Source organism: Primulina tabacum, chromosome 16 (genome assembly GCF_025594145.1).
Source record: "Primulina tabacum isolate GXHZ01 chromosome 16, ASM2559414v2, whole genome shotgun sequence".
NCBI classification, from domain to species: Eukaryota; Viridiplantae; Streptophyta; class Magnoliopsida; order Lamiales; family Gesneriaceae; genus Primulina; species Primulina tabacum.
Window position 1 is genome coordinate 8,262,796 of NC_134565.1, and position 19,639 is coordinate 8,282,434.

A 19,639-nucleotide genomic window follows, 5' to 3' on the forward strand; every position below is an offset into this window, starting at 1 on the left:
TTGTTTGATCAGTTGATAGGTAAATCAGTGTATTCAAAGATCGATCTTCGTTCTGGATACCATCATCTTAGAGTTCGAGAGGAAGATGTTCCGATGACAGCATTTCGAACACGTTATGGACATTATTAATTTCTAGTTATGTCTTTTGGATTGACTAATACCCCAACAGTTTTTTATGGATTTGATGAATCATGTTTTTCGAGAATTTATAGACAGATTTGTTATTGTCTTCATAGATGACATTCTGATTTATTCAAAAACAAAGAAGGAGCATCGAGAACATTTCAGCTTAGTCCTCCAAACACTCAGAGCAGCGCAATTGTATGCAAAATTTTCTAAATGTGAGTTCTGGCTAGACAGAATAGTATTTCTGGGTCATATTATATCAGCTCAAGAGTATCAGTGGATCCTAGTAAAGTTGAAGTTGTTATCAATTAGCCAACACCGACGAATATTTTTGATATTCGCAGTTGGGATTAGCAGGATATTATAGACGTTTTATGAAGGATTTTCTATTATAGCAAGGCCTATGACCCAATTAACGCAAAAAGATCAACGTTTTGTGTTGACTGATGAATGTGAGTCAAGTTTTCAGACTTTGAAGGAAAATTGACAACAGCTCCAGTGCTAGCTTTGCCATCAGGCTCGGGTGGATATGTTGTTTGTTCAAATGCATCTCTAAATGGACTTGGTTGTGTTTTAATGCAAAATGGGCGAGTTATTGCATATGCTTCTTGTCAGTTGAAGCCACATGAGACCCAATTCAGTTCATGACTTAGAGTTGGCTGTCATTGTGTCTACATTGTAGTTATGGTGTAATTATCTTTACGGTGAGCAGTTTTTGATTTTTTTGGATCACAAGAGTCTTAAATCTCTTTTCATACAGTCTGACTTGAAAATGAGACAACGTCGATGGATGAATTTTCTTTAAGACTTTGATTGTAAGAATCAGTATCAACCAGCGCGAATGAATCTTGTTGCAGATGCCCTCAACAGGAAAGTTCAGAATGCTATGCTGACATCTCTGACTATCTCTAAAGTCCACGAGCACTTGGGAACTTCAGGATGGACTTATCAGATCAGTAGAGACTACTTTATAGTGTCATCTATTCAAGTTGAGCCACAGATTTTATCCAGCATCAAAGCAGCACAAAGGACCGATCCGCACATTCATAGATTAAAAGAATTGTCTCAAATAGGTCAGATAGAAAATTTTAGTGTTACCTCATATGGTAGTCTGCGTTTTAATGGTAGAATTGTAGTTCCTAATTTGATATATTTGAAAGAAGCTATACTATGGGAAGCACATTGTAGTAGACATAGTATTCATCCAGGAATTCAAAAGATGTATCATACCTTGAGAGCTCATTATTGGTGAGGAGGTATGAAGAAAGATTTTTCTCATTTTGTGGCTAAATGTTTAACGTGTCAACAAGCTAAAGTCGAGAGAATGAGACATTGTAGAATATTACATTGTCTTGAAGTGCCGCAGTGGAACTGGGAGCACATTGCTAGGATTTAGTGACACATTTACCTCGTTCTAATCGTGGTTGTGATGCGATTTGGGTAATTGCCGATAGATTGTCTAAATTAGCTCATTTTATTCCGTATGAACGTACTTGTACTTATATGAAAATGGCAAAACTGTACATTGATCATATAGTAAGATTGCATGGTGTGCCAGTAACCATAGTATCCAATCGTGAACCAAGGTTTTCTTCAAAGTTTTGGGGAAGTTTGCAATCATTTTTGGGATCAAAGTTGGCTATGAGCACCGCTTATCACCCACAGAAAGATGTTCAGTCAGAAAAAACTATTCAAAAGCTTGAAGATGGGTCACGGGCAGTAGTGATGGATTTAAAAGGTGGTTGGCAAGAATCATTATCTTTGGTTGAATTCTCTTACAATAATAGTTTTCAGGCAACAATCGGTATGGCACCATTTGAAGCTTTGTATGGAAGAAACTGTAGATCGACGATATATTGGGAAGATGTAGGAGAAAGACAGATGTCAAAACAGAATTTATTCAAGAAATGAAAGATAAAGTTTAATTGATCAGGAAAAAGGACTAAAGCAGCCCATGATCGTCAAGCTAGTTATGCTAATAAAATGCATAGACCTTTAGAGTTACAAGTGGGCGATTTGTTTTCTTTAAAGTATCACCATTCCGAGGTACTATGATATTTGGACATAAAGGGAAATTAGTTGCGAGTTATATTGGTCCATATCTGATTGTTGAGATGATTGGCACATTTGCTTATCGTTTAGACTTGCCGCAGAGTTTGTCTTTGATACATAACGTGTTTCATGTATCTATGTTACGAAAGTATGAGCCAGATCCGTCTCATATCTTGAATGTCGAGGATGTGGAGTTGGACAGTTCTCTTAGCTATGTTAAACATCCAGTGCAAATTTTGGATCAAAAGGAAAAACAACTCAGGAGCAAGACGATTCCACCGATTTTGATACAGTGGAGTAGACATGGAAAAGAAGAATCTACATGGGAACTAGAGGCAAAGATGCAAAAAGAATGGCCTCATTTGTTTGAAAATGTAATGAATTACGCTGATCTATTCTGAATTTCCTATGTATTTATCAGACATAATGTTTTGAATACTAGTGTTGTATTTGTTAGATTTCGAGGACCAAATCTTTTATTAGTGGGAAGAATGTGAGGCCCAAGAAGTATATAGGCCTAACTCATTTCCAATTAATATTTATTCGACCAATTTCCCCTAAATCCACCCCGTAACCATCTCCATGTTTTTCCCCTGAAACCCATCGGCTCTCTTTCAAGCACCGAGTTAATCATCTCATCGTCCCACCAACTATCGCAGTAATAGCACGGTAGTCCAGCAATAGGTTTTCCCAAGCTATGTGTTCCGTCTCTGAGCTGAATCGGCAAAATCATAGCTCCATCCTTCACGTCCGAGCCAACAGCTGCGTTTCATTCTTTGTCCGATTTGGTGAGCTTCTAGTTTCGATTTTTCTTGTTGATGTGGGGTTTATTGAGCAAGGAATCAAAGCCTTTTATATTCCCCCTGTTTTCAGCTGATTTCCAGCTATTTTCAGCTCGGTTTCCAGCGTGGGAATAGTGTTTCTGACGACTTTTGCGGCGAGCCACCTCCGCGAGATCACCGTTGTGCATTTAGCCTCAATTCTTGAGGTATTAAGCTTAAAATTCCAGATTTTGATGGGTTTATAGGCTGCCAAGAATTTGATTTCTAACCACTCCGATTTAAATTGTTTTAGTCAGTTGGAATGCAATATATTGAAGCATGTATCGAATTTATATTGTATTTTATATCATTGGACGAGCTCATCAGAAAGTTCTTAAGAAATTACTGTGGTATTGTAAGTTATAGTTGAGGTGCGCTCAAACCTATAACATTATGACGCTTATATTGGCGTGTAAGAATATTCACTGAATGTTGTTCGCTATTATGTGCCTTGAATGTTTATTCTGATGCATTCATGCATAAATTGTATTGGCATAATATATTGAGCCTTAACTCCTTTGACGGTGATTTATGTTGATTCTGTTGAGATATATTGAGTCATCAGAGGGACGAGTGGGTTAGGATTAGACACATTCCCTGATGACAGTTAGGGACGAGCGACTTAGCTATTCGCATTCCCGATGCTATGTGCATGGACGAGCGGCGATTTGATTCTGCATTCCTGGCACGAGTGACCACTGTTATTGTTGACGATGATATTCGTTTAAACTTCGTTTGGTATTCGTTATTCCATTGTTATCATTCATACATCGCATATCATTGCATTTACTTGGTATTATTACATGTCTTTAATATAAATCGTAATTTTACTGATTTGTCGTACTAGGGTCCAACCCTTATTTTTTATGTTGTGGTTGTTTTTGATGTCATAGCAGGTCATTCTAGGGGATTTGACGTGTCTGGTGGAGCGTCAACGAGTAGTACCCAGTAGTGGAGTTGGATTTGTGTCAGAGTTCCCAGATACCTATATATTATACTGGTTTGATACATTTTCCAGGGAGATGCCTTGTATAGCTGTATGGTGTTGTTTTTATGTTGTTTTGGATTTTATTTGTAGTATATTGTGTATAGTCATGGACAGTGTGGTTGTAGGATATTTGTTTGGTTGATTGTGAAATTGATGTTATTTTCGAGCGAATATTGATGTTGTTGTGTTTTGAAATTTTTGGGATGTCCTAATTACGGGGAGTTCATGCCGAAATTTCTGGAGACCCAAATGAATATTTTAAACTTGTTTTGTTGTTTACACAAATTAATCCTTATTGTTTGGTAATTAAATATTAATTAAGAGCACGGGCCCTCACACTTTATATTAAATAGGTAAATTACTCATATTAAATAATATTTTTCTCATCCTAACTTTATATTGAAATATTTTATGTATAAATATATTTTATAGATCAAAGTGTGAAAAACAAGTACATGACACAATAAAAAAAATTAATTGTGAATAAAATTCGACGAAATAAAATATGAATCATTCGATGATTTCAAGTTGAGATTTCTCGGACCAAATACCGTTGATACAGTGAGACCAGCCATTGACTCGGCAATCCATCAATGGAGTCCTCCAAACCCAATCCCCTCCAAGAAGAAAGCCTCGCCTCCATACGCAGAAAAAACACACTTCCTGATCGCCATTTTGTTCTCCTTCATCGTCTCTTTATCGCTAATCATCGGTGGGTTTATCATCTACCTTGTATTCAACAACAATTCCCCATCAGCAATCACAAATCTCGCAGTCGATGAATTCTGCTACATAGCTGAATCCCGGCGCAGCTGCATTGCTTCCTTATCCTCCTTCAACATCAAGCACGTCTCTTCACAGATCCCATCCATGTCTACACATTCGCCCTCCGAACAGCCGTCGAGCGACTCTCCCGCTGCAATTCGTTTCTCTCCAACAACTGCTCGATTTCACTGCGGGCCGCCGTGGTCCGGATCGACAAAGCTCTGGCGGTTATGCGGGTCTACCCGGAAAACAAGACGCGGGTATTTGAGGAGAGGGGAGGTATGGTGGATTTGATCGTGGAGGCGGTGGAGGAGCTGAGATCTTGTAGTGGAAAGAGGGTGCACGGGATCGAGCTGTTGCTGAGATGTAGTAAAGATTATCTCCTTGCAGTGCGATTTGGTGAACCACAGGTTCCTTTCTCAAGTGATGATTTTACGTGAGGAGATGCCAAGAAACCCGATTCTTGAACTCTTGGTGATTCCTCTGTGTTATGGTTGCAGTATTTTGTTATGTTTTTTCTGTTTGTCTTGATTTTATTGAGATGCAATTTCTACTATATGGTGGATGTTGTCAGACTTTAGGCCATTGATCTTCTATAGAGAGCGAAAATGTATTCGGGCTTCTTTTATCTTCCCCATCTTTTCTAAAGATCAATTGGATCTTTTATCCTCAAACATCTGGTTTCAAATCTTGGATCTCATTGTCTTGAATGTTTTTCTTTAACATATATGAAAGCTTTTTGTTGATCATAGACGAACATGAAATAAATTAAAATGTGTATATCAGAAGTTAGTGTTGTGCTATGGTATTGTCAACACAGCACACAACATGCAGCGGAAATTAATTATTTAACACACACACAAACTTTAATAACAAGAACATAATATATTAAATTATGCACAAGTACGAATACTTGTACAATGCATCATGACAAAAATTCAGTAGAAAATATGTAAATTGTTTACACAAAACAATACTAGTGAATTTAACAAAACAAAATTCCTTGGCACTCCAAGAAATTAAAATACATCAAAAACTCAAATCAAATACTAGATGCATAAAACAAAAATCGTATTGATTAAAACCAAATGAAACCCAACACTTCACACAGTGTTGTTCTTGAGTGTCGTCAACACCAATCAGCAACATGGAAAGTATGTGAATCAATCACACAAACTCTTCACATTAAAAACTTCAACTATGAACTCTATGTATGCTCTGAAAAACTCCAGTAGCTGCATACTACTTCTCTGAATATATCATGCATTAATTAGCTTCCCATAAAACAAATCCTACAAACATGAAAAACAAGAGTTTAATCAGAATAAAAATCTATTCAAATCTAAAATACTATATCTTAGGGATAAATACCATGATTATATTAGGTCAAACAAGTCTAGAAATACAAAACACTTATATTTCAAATTACATAAAAGACAAAGATTAATTAGGAATAAAATATTCCTTTCAATCTCATCTTTTTTTGCATTTTTGGACATGACATCCCAAAAATGACAAGAATAATTATCTTTGCATTCAGTCTAGCTCCCCCTGAGCAAAAGAGTATCTCCCCATGAATAAAAGAGTATCTCATTTTAAATTCTCCTTCTGAATTAAACTAGTTAGCATAGTTTGTGAGATAGGTGCTGTTAAAAGTGTTGTCATAAAAAGAGTTTTATAACACCTAGAACACAACCTGGACATTAATACACTCTCGCTCTAAATAACCAGAGAAAGAGAAAAAAAACAAAACAAAAGACAACCCAAAAAACAAAACCAATCAGCCATTGGTCTCATCGGTATCCTTTGCTGCAGCTTCTGCATCGTCAGTTTTATCTTCATCAGCATCAGTTTTTTTTGTTACTCTCCCTTTGTGTCAGAATGGACTGCCACATCCAAGAGCAACCTGTACTCAGCAATCTGATCTTCGTAGTGTGCGATCAAATCCTTAGCATTCTAGATCGGCTTCAATCCAAAATCTGTTTGAGCCAGCAAAACAAAAGGAGACACCAGAAGATAACCCTGTGGTGTTGTGGTGGAGGAGGAAGTGATGTTGCCAATATCAGTGGCAACACCAGCTGCAGACCAAGGGAGATACAATTTGCGGTTGCCTTTGAAATAGGCTGGGTCAATTTTCAGCGACTCCCCTAATCTATCATGAGTTCATTATCTTCCTTGACAAAGCTTTGTGACTCTAGAATTCCATAGACGAGAGATGGTAATGGGAGTCGAGTGAACTTCATTCCACCTTTGGAAAACTGCAAGACAGTCTGGAACACAAGTTTGCAAAAGTTAAATCTGCTACCTGTTCCAATGGCATACAAGATAAAGATGTGCAGGCATGTCACCACTGTATTGGAAGACGGTGTCCAATTTCTAATCGTCGTCTTGTGGAGAACAGTGTAAAAAGATGTTAAATTTGCATCAGCAAGTCGGTGAGGCTCGGACTGGAAATTTGGAGATGAACCACTAGTTAGCACGGTCGTGATGGCGTCAATATCAGTAAGAGGAAGGTCCTCAGCAATTGAAGGAGTCCGGTAGTATTCGTTGATAATGTCAGGGGTGAACTGATAAATAGCATCCCGAACAAATACTCATCCGAACTGGATAGAGTTGACATCTCCGAGAGTAGCTGTGAGGTTGCAATAAAATTCCCGCACGGGCCTCTTTGGGTAGGGCATCACACAAGTCACCATCGCGAGTAAACCTCGAATAGTGAGGAAGGAGATCATATTTTGCCTTTCATAGGCATCGGTATCGATATTCTTCCTATCGACAAACTCTCTGCGTACATAAAGATACCATTTGGCTACAGCAGCTACAAAGTAAAAGACGTTGGAGAAGGAGGTAGATAGTTCATAATCTACATATGACGGTGTCGTCCGTGATGTTGCCAACACCAGCGAAAATATCATCAGCAACATCAGTCTCTTATGCGGCGGCTAGTTCAGAGTCTTCATCAGAGAACTCTGCTTCAACGAATTCTTCACTCTCAAGAGCAGAGGCAGAGGAGGAACTGGAGGCAGAACCTGGACGAATCTCTTCAAATTCCTGAGCCATTTCGTGGTCAGGTTCATCATCAGACTCCTGCTCCACGTTCTTTCCAATTCTTTTCTCCTTTGAACTCGCTAGGATGTCAGCTAGTGTTTGTTCATCATGAGAGGAGGCAGACACATTACTTTGCCCTGCGGGGAATGAACCTGAGGTCTTCTAGGCAACAAGTTTCAGGCAAGCCACCAGTTCAAAATCTTCATCATTAGAATCATCACCATAAGAGAAATCGGGATCCAAAACATTTGTAATGAAGGAAGAGGAACTAGGCTTCTTCGCCGGTGCAAACTCAAGGTCATATCCTGCTTGCCGTTTGGAGCACCTTGGTTGAAGTTGAGGCGGAAATGCTCTCCCTTGGTTATCAACATTAATTACATTCCCAGGTTCTCCCGGACCGATAGTTTCCAGAAGAATGGCCTCTGGAGCAACAGCAACTATCTGTAGAGGATTCTCAGTGGGGAGTACTGTTGGTGGTTTGAGGACGGTGTTTCCACACTGGGTGGAACACCACGGCTGGAAAATATCTCACTCCGAATATCCAATGGGTCGAATTGATGGTCAGCCATCTGAAAGATTAAGCAAGAACGAAAGAGAGTTAACACGAAAGAATTGCAAAGAGAATGTGATTATGCTTGTTGAATTTTAGTGCAAATGCGGTGACGGTAAATAATCAAAATGTTTATTAATCACAACCTAAATAATTCTACTGGTACAACGCTAACAAAATCAAGCAATGATCACATTGTCGTTTCTAATCGTTGCCGCATTCCCGCTCCCAAAAGTAACTTTCTGAAATTAACTCCATTTATTAATCGCCTTTTAACCCCTAATTCAAACGATTAAATTGATTCAAACTCGAGTTACAACGATTCTAGAATATTATCCAGTTAAAACTCATGTCGATTATGACCCACTGACACAAATAGTCACATAAATTCAAAATCTGGGTAATCAATGTTTTTGTCAACTGTCATAGGTCAGATATTGATATGTCACTGCACATGATGAAATCACGGAACAAAAATCAATATGCATGTCCTAAATATACCTCCAATATGATGTATTATCGAAATGTCAGGTAGTGTATAAGTTGTAATGTATAGGAACCTGTTGTTGGCAATACCACCGTGCAACACTGCTGGTTATGAGTCAATACTTCCACAAAAATGTTTTGGTTTAGACATGGTAGCTTACACACTATAAGAATGGTCTTCAAATGACCCCTCTAAGTAGCTTTTTCTATCGCTATTTTTTCCTAGAAGTAGTAGCTTCCATACTAGAAAAGAAAAGTCTTTTAAGGACTCCTCTAGGTCGTTTTTTCTATTTTCTTCTAACTTGATTATTTTTATTTTCTTTATTTTTTCTGTTTTTTACCAAACTGCTCAAGTTTTTCTAGTCACCATGTTCATATCGGGCATGATCAAGAAGATCTTAAGATTCCTCAATTATTTGATGACTGAGATTGAGTATAAAATACCTACAAAACTTGATTGGAAGATTGATCTCTGTCAAGGTGCACACTAGGAGATTGTCATCACTTGTACACATTACACACTAAAATAGAATTATGATGATTATGCAGTATGCGTAACATCCTAAAAATAGACATGCATGAATGGTATTGTCATTGGTGTTGGAAAGATATATCCACATATCTTGACATAATTATCTTTCCATAAAACCAATTTTACAAACATAGAAACAAAATTTAATAAGAATAAAACTCTATTTAAATCTAAAATACTATATTTTAGGGATAAATATCAAAAACAAGTTATCTAGGATAAAAACCAAGATTAGATTAGATCTAAGAAGTCTAGAAATACAAAACATTTATATTTCAAATTATAATAAAAGACAAAGATTAATTAGGAATAAGATATTGCTCTATATATATATATATATATATAATACAACAGCCATGGAATTCTATCTAATCTAAATATAAATTAGATATTTGATCGAGACTTGTTCTTGTGACTAAATCAAGAGATCACTGGCTTATGATTTTTTAAAAATTCATTATTTTGTTCTTTTCTTGACAAAGTACATGTCGTTCAGACGAATTTTCGCATGCAATAATTTGTATCCACGATAACTTGTTACTAACGTAATATATGTTATTGTGTATTTTATGTATTATTAAGTGTATTTTTATTTGCAAACGAAATTCTACAGTTATTTATTGAAATTAAAGATTCGTATCAGGTCCTCTCTATCTAATATCCAAGTAGACATTAAAATTCTGGAGAGAGATTTAATCTTTATCAATAAAGTTGATTTTGTATAAAATATATATGTGAAAGAATGCTTCAGAAAATACACATATGAAGTGATGAAAACTTGTTAAAAACATAATTATAGCAATTAAAAATTTTGATTTCATACTTTTTTTTTTTTTTCACAAATCGCATTCTGAAAAATAATAAAATATAGAAATTGGGGTTTAGGGTTCTTCGGGAAGCCTCTGCCTCAAATCCCCTAATCCAGGAGAATCCTCTTCTTTCACAACTTATAATGCTAAGATTACTGTTGAAAACGTCTAATTACTCAAAGTTTGCTTCATTCAATCCTTCACCTGTCCATAGACTCCCGTTTCTTCAGTTTTATCTATTTTCGTCATCAGCTGTAGCGGCAGGCAAGATTCACAAATCCAGATCAAGAAATGCGAATGGAGACTCATCTGCAGCAGATTATCTCATAAAAAATTTGGGGTTTTCTCAAGAAAGGGCTTTAAGAGCTTGCGAGAAAATCAAATTCAGAGGCCCAGAGATCCCAGATTCTTTCATCGCATTCTTCAAGAAACATGGCTGAGGATAAAATCTTGCAAGCTTTCAAGAAAAATCCAAGATTACTCGTGATGTCCCCTGATAAATTGAGGAAGTGTGTGGAGAGGATTAAGGAAATGGGATTCAACCCTTGCAGAGTCTCCTTCCTTACAGGACTATACGTGATGAGGAAGCCGATTAGTTCGAATTGGGATAGGAAGGTGGAGGTGTACCAGAAATGGGGTTATTCCGAGGCTCAAGTGCTTGCGGCTTTTAGAAAATTTTCATGGTGTATGGGAGCATCGGAGGATAAGATTGACAGAGCCATGGATTATTTCATCAACAAAATGCGTGATCCTTTGATTTTTCTAAGTTTTCCGCAGATAGTTTCATTGAGTTTGGAGAAGACATCCATTCCAAGATGTTCGGTGTGTCAAGTTTTGAAGTCCAGAGGTTCACTTAGGCAAAATGCTAGCTTGATCGGTGTTCTTTCCCTATCGAAAAAATCGTTTTTCGAGCAGTTTGTGTCAAGCTTTGCAGAGGAAATTCCTGAGCTCTTGGAGCTCTATCCGCAAAGATTGCATCCTTCTAAATGACGAGCATCTGCTGCTCAAGTAGCCGGCCTATTAGTCCAGCAGTAGAACAATCGGTTTCTCATGGCTTGTGTCATAGCCATAGGTCCATGTCGCATGAATTGATATACCTTTGGAGAATTGGTCATCGAAGATATTAAATTTTCTATTGTAGGAAAAATATTGCATTATACGTATGAAAATCTCATAATCATGATCAAAATTTATCTTATTCTCTTTTATAATATTTTTTTTTTGGCTAGTAGACTAGATGATAAAAGATTTATGACATGGAGACAATATTATAGGAAACAAAATTTTAAGTTTAGCTAAATGTAAATAAATTGGAATTTCGCGGTCAACTTCTTGTACTTGATATATCTCACACTTGCCACATTTATAAGCGCAAAAATAATAATATTCAAAAGGGGTTAGTATCAAATATGTTACGTACTTGGAAAATGAATGCAAAAATTCTGAAATAAATTAATAAATTAACAAGCTTTTAGACACTTCACAATTGAACATTTAGAACGATATTTTACGAAACACCTTTGATATCTTATGAATGGGCTCGTTACCCCTGGTCCATCCCTAGTTCAAATGGAAGACAGACCCATCAAAGGCCCAGATATTCTCCTATAAATACCAGTTTTGAGTGTTTAATTGAGGGATTCAATATATTATTTTTCAAAAACATCCTTAGCTGCTCCCCCTTATATCCTCAGTTTCTGACTTGAGCATCGGAGGGGCTACGTCGGGACACCATCTCGGCCCCCTTCTAACGGTCTTCTTCGTGATTTCAGGCTCAGGACAAATTCGAAACTTGTGTCTGTACTAGTGACACTTGTTGGAATTGGACCCTAAATTTCCCGTGAGTATCACTTGGCGCCGTCTGTGAGAAATTTGAGCTGAGACGTAGAGATGGCAGGTAGGAGAGGGAGAAGAAGAACTAACACAGCATCATCGCGTCCTCAGATGGGACACGAACAATCTTATGTTGAGATGAGACAGGAACAACCGCTTCTTGAGACGAGGCAGGAACAACCACGTCTTGAGACGAGGCATGAACAACTTCGTCAAGAGACGAGAGCCGAACAACCTCGTCAGGAGACAAGATCCGAACAACCTCGTCACGAGACCGAGGCCGAGCAACCCCCTCCCAATATGAACGTGGGGAACTTGACCCTGGAACAATTGAGCCGATTCATTACCCAGACAGTAGACGAGGCCATGGTAAAGAACCAAGAGTCTATGTTTGCTGAAGAACAGACCACTCGTCAGGAGCGAGAAGAAAATGTTGAGGGCCACCAGAGCAGGGTTGAAGAGACACAGCCCCTCCCAAGTGGGGAGAATATTGAGATGGGAGAAATGTGGAAGGAAATACGGATGTTGAGGTAGCAGTTGGGAAGCAGAGCGCCGACACCTAAGATAGGGAGTCCTTTTTCATTCGCCATTTTAGAAGAAGGGCTTCCTCCAAATTTTCGACAGTCGAATGTGGGAGAGTACGACGGACATACTGACCCCGAGGAGCACTTGGGGAGATTTGAGAATGCAGCTTTGTTACATCAGTATTCAGATGGGGTCAGGTGCAGGGTGTTCCTAGGCACGCTGGTGAGGTCAGCCTAACAATGATTTAAGACCTTGCAACCCAATTCCAAACAGTCTTTTGAGGATTTTTCTACGGCTTTCTTGCACTGATTCGCTAGCAGCAAGAGGCACCAATAAAACTATTTGAGACTGTTCGTGATTAAACAACAAGTGGCTGAAACTTTGCGAGAATTTTTCCAGCGTTTCAACAGTGCAGCGCTGGAAATACCAACAGCTACCCCTGACATCATGATAAGTGTCTTCACACAAGGATTGAGAAGATGTGAGTTTTTCAAATCGCTGGTCAAGAAGCCTCCATCGAGCTATGATGATCTTTTAGCTCGGGCGAAAAAGTATGTAAATCTAGAAGATGTCCAGCGGCATAGGAGGATGGAGCAGCGGCCTAGGGGAAGTAAAGTTGACGGAGCGGAATGAGGAGGTCGGAAGAGAGGTGCGGGGGAGAGGTATGAGGATAAAGCTAGGAGCGGATGACAATTCTCATCCCATATTCCTCTGGATAGGAGTCATGACAAGGTGATAGAGGTGAGGGAGCCCGAGAGGAGGTGGGAGAAGTCGCAAAGGGTTGAAAGCAGTGCTAGATTGCCTTCGCGGGAAAGACGAGAAGGATCTTCATCAGGTTCGACAGAGGTCTCGCCCGTCCCCTGGGCGTGGTCAAGGCCCTCTATGGATAAATTAAAGGGTCGGGGAGCAGAGAGTGGAAGGTCGAGGTCAAGATGTCTCTCAGGAGCCTGTCGAACCGAGGAGGGGAATGAATGAGGATAACCACCCTACGAGAGGAATGATTCATATGATCTTAGAGGATGCTACTGATGAAGACTCTGGGCGAGCTCGGAAGGCACATGGGAGAAAGTTGGAGAACTTTGAAATAACTAGGTGCGCAGACTTACCACAAGACCCCGTCATCAGCTTTGGGCCAAAAGACCTCCGAGGCGTTGTGACTCCACATAATGATGCCTTGGTGGTGACGGCCACCATTGCCAATTATGATGTGTCGAGGATATTTATTGATAATGGAAGCTCCGTTAACGTCTTTTTCAAGAGCACGTTGGATCAAATGAAGGTGGAAGTAATTGAGTTTGAGCCGGTCTCCACCCCGCTGTATGGGTTTGCAGGACACGCCATCCCTCCTTTGGGTCAGATTGTTCTACCCATATCCTTGGGGACTGATCTTCGGCGGTAACAAAAATGATAGCCTTCACCGTGATAAATACCCCGTCAGCGTATAATATAATTCTAGGACGGCCAGTCCTGAAGGATTTTAGAGCCGTAGCTTCCACCTATCATCAGAAGCTTAAGTTTCCTGTTGGAAAAGGAGTTGGAGTCTTGTGCGGAGACCAAAAAGTCGCGCGTCGATGTTATAAAGGGGTAGTGAATGAGGAGGGAAAAAGAGCGCGTGTGGAGATTAACATGATTAGAAAAAGAAGAAGTGGGTGACTTGGTCCTGTTGAAGGTACAAGAAGAGCAGAGATGAAAGTTGGACCCAAAGTGGGAGAGTGTTTTCTGAGCAATCGAGAAGCTTAATTCTAGAGCCTACTATTTGGAGGATGCGCAAGGCAAGGCTTTGAAGAGGCCCTGGAACGCATACCACCTTAGGAAATATTACTCTTGACTTTATCGTTGATGTATTTCGTCTTTTGAATTTGTCATGTGTAATCGGTTGTTATTTAATAAAGCCAAGTTCTTATATTAAATTTGTGGATTATGTTGTATTATGAGGATGATATGATTTAAATTTTTCTTGCTAAGACATCGCCTAGCAGAGGAGTTAGAAGATGAGGGAGAGAATTTTAAATTTTCTGTTAAGGCATCGCCTAGCAGAGGAGTGAGGGGGTGAGGGTGGATAATTTTTATTTTCCAGTTAAGGCATCGCCTAGCAGAGGAGTCAGAGGGTGAGGACGGAGAATTAAAATTTTTCTGTTAAGGCATCGCCTAGAAGAGGAGTCAGAGGGTGAGGACGGAGAATTTTTATTCTCTTACTAAGGCATCGCCTAGTTGAGGAGCAGAGTGGAGTAAAGACAACATTTAATTTTCCTACTAAGGCATCGCCTAGTAGAGGAGTAGAGTGAAGTAGAGAAATTTTTAAATTTTTTCTACTGAGACATCGCCTAGTAGAGGAGCAGAGTCGTGGAGAAAAATATTAATTTCCTACTAAGGCATCGCCTAGTAGAGGAGCAGAGTTGGGAAGGAGAAAATATTTTATTTTCCTACTGAGGCATCGCTTATTAGAGGAGCAGAGTCGAGGAGAAATATTTTATTTTCCTACTTAGGCATCGCCTAATAGAGAAGGAGAGTTAACGAGAGAAATTTTATTTTCCTACTACGGCATCGCCTAGTAGAGTAACAGAGTTAGGAAGGAGAAAAATAAATTTTTTCCTACTAAGGCATCGCCTAGTAGAGGAGCAGAGTTGTGAAGGAGAAAAATTTAAATTTTCCTACTAAGGCATCGCCTAGTAGAAGAGCAGAGTGAAAATAGACATCTTTAAATTTAACCTACTTAGGCTGCGCCGAGTTGAGGAGATGGAAGTTAAATTTTACCTACTTGCGCTGAGCCTAGTAGAGGAGTCAGGAGGTGAAACCTTTATTTTTCTGCTGAGCCGTCGCCTAGCAGAGGAGTCAGAGGGTGTGGAGGTGGAAGTTAAATTTTACCTACTTGGGCTGAACCTAGTAGAGGTGTCAAGGGTGAGGAGGTGAAACTTTTATTTTCCTGCTGAGCAATCGCATAGCAGAGGAGTCAGAGGGCGAGAAGGTGGAAGTTTGATTTTTCCTACTAAGGTGCGCTTAGGAGAGGAGTTACGAGATGATGAGGCGAGAGTTTTATTTTCATACTAAGACTCGGTTTAGTAGAGGAATTACGAGATGATGAGGTGAGAGTTTTATTTTCCTACCAAGGCATCGCCTAGCAGAGAAGTTAGAGATTGAGGAGGTTGAAGTTTTATTTTTTCTGCTAAGGACTATTTTAGGAGAGGATTCAAGGGCGCGGGGATGTTGAAATTATTTTCCTTCAAAATCTTAGTAGAGGACCTTGAAGATGAGGGCGACGAGGGCATACGGTGTTAGAAAATTTTATTTGGTTTGCCGATAACGAACGATATTTACCGCTGCAAAAATTACGAGGATCGACCTGCGCGGTCAGGTCGTGGGGGTTTGGGGGCAACACCCCCAAAAGCTCTTCAGAAACAATCAGGCGAGACGCTCGTGTGTGCAAGGCGAGGGGCGAGAGTGCAGGGCGCTCAGGCGCTGGGCAAGGGAGTGCAAGGTGAGGGGCGAGAGTGCAGGGCGTTGGGCGAGGGGCGAGCGTGCAGGGCGCTGGGCGAGGCGAGGACTAGGGGGCGGTGGCTTGAGCGAGGGCAATGGAGAGCCTGGGAGAGGGTGTGGCTGGCGACAGGCGAGGGCGAGGGTGGCGAGGCGAAGGGGCGAGAGCGAGCTGGGCGCTGTGCAGGCGAGGTGGGGGTGCGGGCGTGGCGAGGGGGCGATCGACGCAGATGGGCAAGAGCGCGCTGAGTTCGCGCGAGCGTGGCGAGGGGCGGCTGAGCGATAAGAGGCAAGGCGAGGGAGAAGCAGGATGGCGAGGGGCTGGCGGACGAGAGAGGCGCTGTGCAAATGAACACTCGGCGAGGCTGCTGTGCAGGTGAAAGCACAACGCGCGCTGGCGGCTGAGCGAAGGCAGGCTGTGCTTGAGCGAGGTGCTTACACGGGTGATGGTGAGGTGATGATGAAGCATGCTAGTTGATTTGTTTCCAAATTTTTGGAGACCGACGAGCGGCATGAAGAAAGTGCACAACTCGTGCCCGGAGAACCGAGGACAACATAATTAATCGAACTTTGATCCTACAATTCAGTTCGACTCGGGAGGGAGAGACTGGTGATACCCCATGGATGGGCCCGCTACCTTCTGGCCCATCCCTAGCCCAAATGGAAGACAGACCCATTAAGGGCCCATGTATTCTCCTATAAATATGAGGTTTGAGTGTTTAATTGAGGGATTCAATATATTATTTTTCAGCAGCATCCTTAGCTGTTCCCTTTATATCCCAGTCTCTTACTTGAGCGTCGGAGGGGCTACGTCGGGACACCCTCCCGGCCCCCTTCTAACGGTCTTCTTCGTTATTTCAGGCTCATGACAAATTCGAAACCTGCGTCTGTACTAGTGACACTTGTTGGAATCAGACTCTAAATTTCTCGTGAGTATCAACCTTTTTATTTTTATTTTTATCTTTTTAATTATTTGAGACTTTGAGTATTCAAGCTTGACCCAATCTTTCGGAGTAAATGAATAATCTAAGAATGGGGCTCCGGAATTGACTCCGACTTGGTTGGCCGTAGATGGACAACGTCTCTGGGCCTACTTTTCAGCCTAGAAATGACGGTAATCACAGATTTGGGCCCACGTGGTCAATCTGAGCCTAGATTAGGCCTGTTATTTCCAGCCCATCATGATTTTGGGCTGTTCCAGTATTAACATTGAGCTTTGTTAATTTATCGAGCTAAATGTTAAAGCAATGTTTCGTATAAATTAAAAATAAAATAATCTCTAATATTATTAAAATAATATTTTTAGTAAAATTTTAATTCGAATTATATATATAATTAAATAAAATTAAAAAATTTAAATATAAGAATCAATTAAATTCTAAAAATAATAAGGAAACCTATTCGACTGGTTTTTGACCTGGTTCGTGGACGATTCGACAAATTTAACCGTTACCACGGTTATTAAGTGTGGTTCGGATCGGACTAGTGACTGGTTCCCAATCGAACATGTCAAACCTGACTGATTCGATCTGTTTTTAAAAATATGGTGTTAAAGAGATACAATTATATATTTTATCTTTTAATTTATTTATTCTCTCTTTAAATATATTGTATTTTCAGTAACGATATACAATATATCGAAACGTTTTATATTAAAAACTACTAATTATAAAAAAAATTACTATTTATATTAGATTTAATATATGCACACACAACATGTATCGAAAGCCACTAGCCCTATGTATTAGCAAGGACGAGATTCTGACAATAACTATTTTTGATATCTGAATTAGGGGTAGGTTTTTTCTGAGACGGTCTCACGAATCTTTATCTGTGAGACATGCCAACTCTACCGATATTTACAATGAAAAGTAATAATCTTAGCATAAAAAGTAATATTTTTTCATGGATGACCCAAATAAGAGATGTGTCTCACAAATCAATTTTTTATATATATAAAATGATCTGATATGTGTATTGTACAATCGAGAGTGTTTGTTTATTTATGAAAAGCTACAACTGTTAGTTGATCCACTCGTGATCTTGATTTTAACAAAGACAAATATTATAAATATATATTTCGAAATCGTGCCCTCATTTAAAGATTTTGAATCAAATAAATAAATCAAATGCTCTTGATTGGTCCAAAAAGGTTGAATCCCCAACCTCAAGGGCCTCTCGAATCGTCTCAAACCAGAAAAAAGAGAAGGTAAATCATAGTACAGAGCAGTCCGATAAGATGACATGTCTACTAAATCCCAGAAACTTTGCACCCCACAAGATTTGAACTTTGATAATCGATCCAGATTTAACTACGCGAGACTAACTCAGCTACCCCGTGTGACATCAAAAGCTCTTAATTACTATATTATTAGTACGAGTAATCAGTAGATAGCATCTGCTTAGCATATTAATGTATAATTAATATTTTGAAGCTCTCAAAACCTCTTAAATGGCCCATTGGTTTCCAAATGAAAAATTAAAGAAATCAGAGCTTCAATGGAGTCTTCGCTGTCCGTTGAATCAGAGTCATGTGCTCCAGCATCAATGCTCAACAGTCTTTACATCAATTTTTTTTTATTTTATTAATTAACATATATCTAATAAATATGCAGTGAGTAACCAATTTTTTTTATCGTTCAAATTACACATCCGTATCTTTCGATCACACCATATCACATATCACATGATGTTTCATCAAGTTATTCAAGAAAACTCCGTACCCTCGCGTCCCTATACACAGCGACGGAGCCAAAATATGGCTCTTCCCGAACTAGAATGTTAATTATACAATATTTTAATATTTTAAATTGATCTAACCGGGTTAATATCATATTATTCAAAAATTTATATATAAATTTTTTTAAAAAAATTGGTCACCCGGGCTTATAGTGTGGCTCCGCCAGTGAAGTGACATCCCATGTTAATATCTGCCAACTTAGAAGCTAATTTATGTTTTACTTATATTCAAAGAAATATAGTATATATAGATCACACAGAGGATCCAATGAGGTAAGTAGGAGAAGTGCTCTCACATGCAAAATCGCCAAATTTATTTAATTTTTACAAAATTTTGAATTTTGATAATCCCTAGAGAAAAAATTGAATTTTGAAAATATTTCAAATTGTTAACTTTTATATATGTAAATATATATTATAAGACAATAATCATTCATTCATTATTTTTAGATTTTTTGAGTCGAGTATATATGAATTCAACCCAAACCAATAATATATTATATTGATTAAAGTACCTATAAATTCAAATAATTTAATTTTTATTTGTATTTTAAGTTGGATACTGAGAGCTGGGAACGTGGTACACACATTCGAGGACATGTTGCCGATGTGGACAGGACACGAGACTTTGAAAGTCAAAGTAAAAAGTTGAATGAAGCTAACATAAATATAGAAATAAAATTTATCTGAAAATTTTATTTTCACATATTTGCATACCATAAAAACAGTTTGAACGAAATGGAGCTATTATTTACCTAAAAAAAAAATATTATTACTCATTTTATTATGCAATAATTATGGTATATATAAGATGAAATTTATTATTGGATTAAAATTTTAAAATATGTTATTATTCAAATATAACTAACCTTTTATTTTCCTTTAAATGATTAT

General features: G+C 38.9%; 3 protein-coding genes across 3 annotated transcripts; all 3 read left to right on the forward strand.

Annotated features, from left to right (window-relative positions):
* The first annotated feature begins 967 nt into the window (after positions 1 to 967).
* On the forward strand, positions 968 to 2,037 carry LOC142528325 (uncharacterized). Its single transcript, XM_075633367.1, has 2 exons — positions 968 to 1,347; positions 1,581 to 2,037. The coding sequence occupies exons 1-2, from the start codon at positions 968 to 970 to the stop codon at positions 2,035 to 2,037; spliced, it is 837 nt and encodes a 278-aa protein (XP_075489482.1).
* A 140-nt stretch (positions 2,038 to 2,177) lies between these two features.
* LOC142528326 (uncharacterized) lies at positions 2,178 to 2,579 on the forward strand. Its single transcript, XM_075633370.1, has one exon. The coding sequence runs from the start codon at positions 2,178 to 2,180 to the stop codon at positions 2,577 to 2,579; it is 402 nt and encodes a 133-aa protein (XP_075489485.1).
* An 8,030-nt stretch (positions 2,580 to 10,609) lies between these two features.
* LOC142528327 (uncharacterized) lies at positions 10,610 to 11,167 on the forward strand. The gene has a single exon (XM_075633371.1). The coding sequence runs from the start codon at positions 10,610 to 10,612 to the stop codon at positions 11,165 to 11,167; it is 558 nt and encodes a 185-aa protein (XP_075489486.1).
* The last annotated feature ends 8,472 nt before the right edge of the window (positions 11,168 to 19,639 follow it).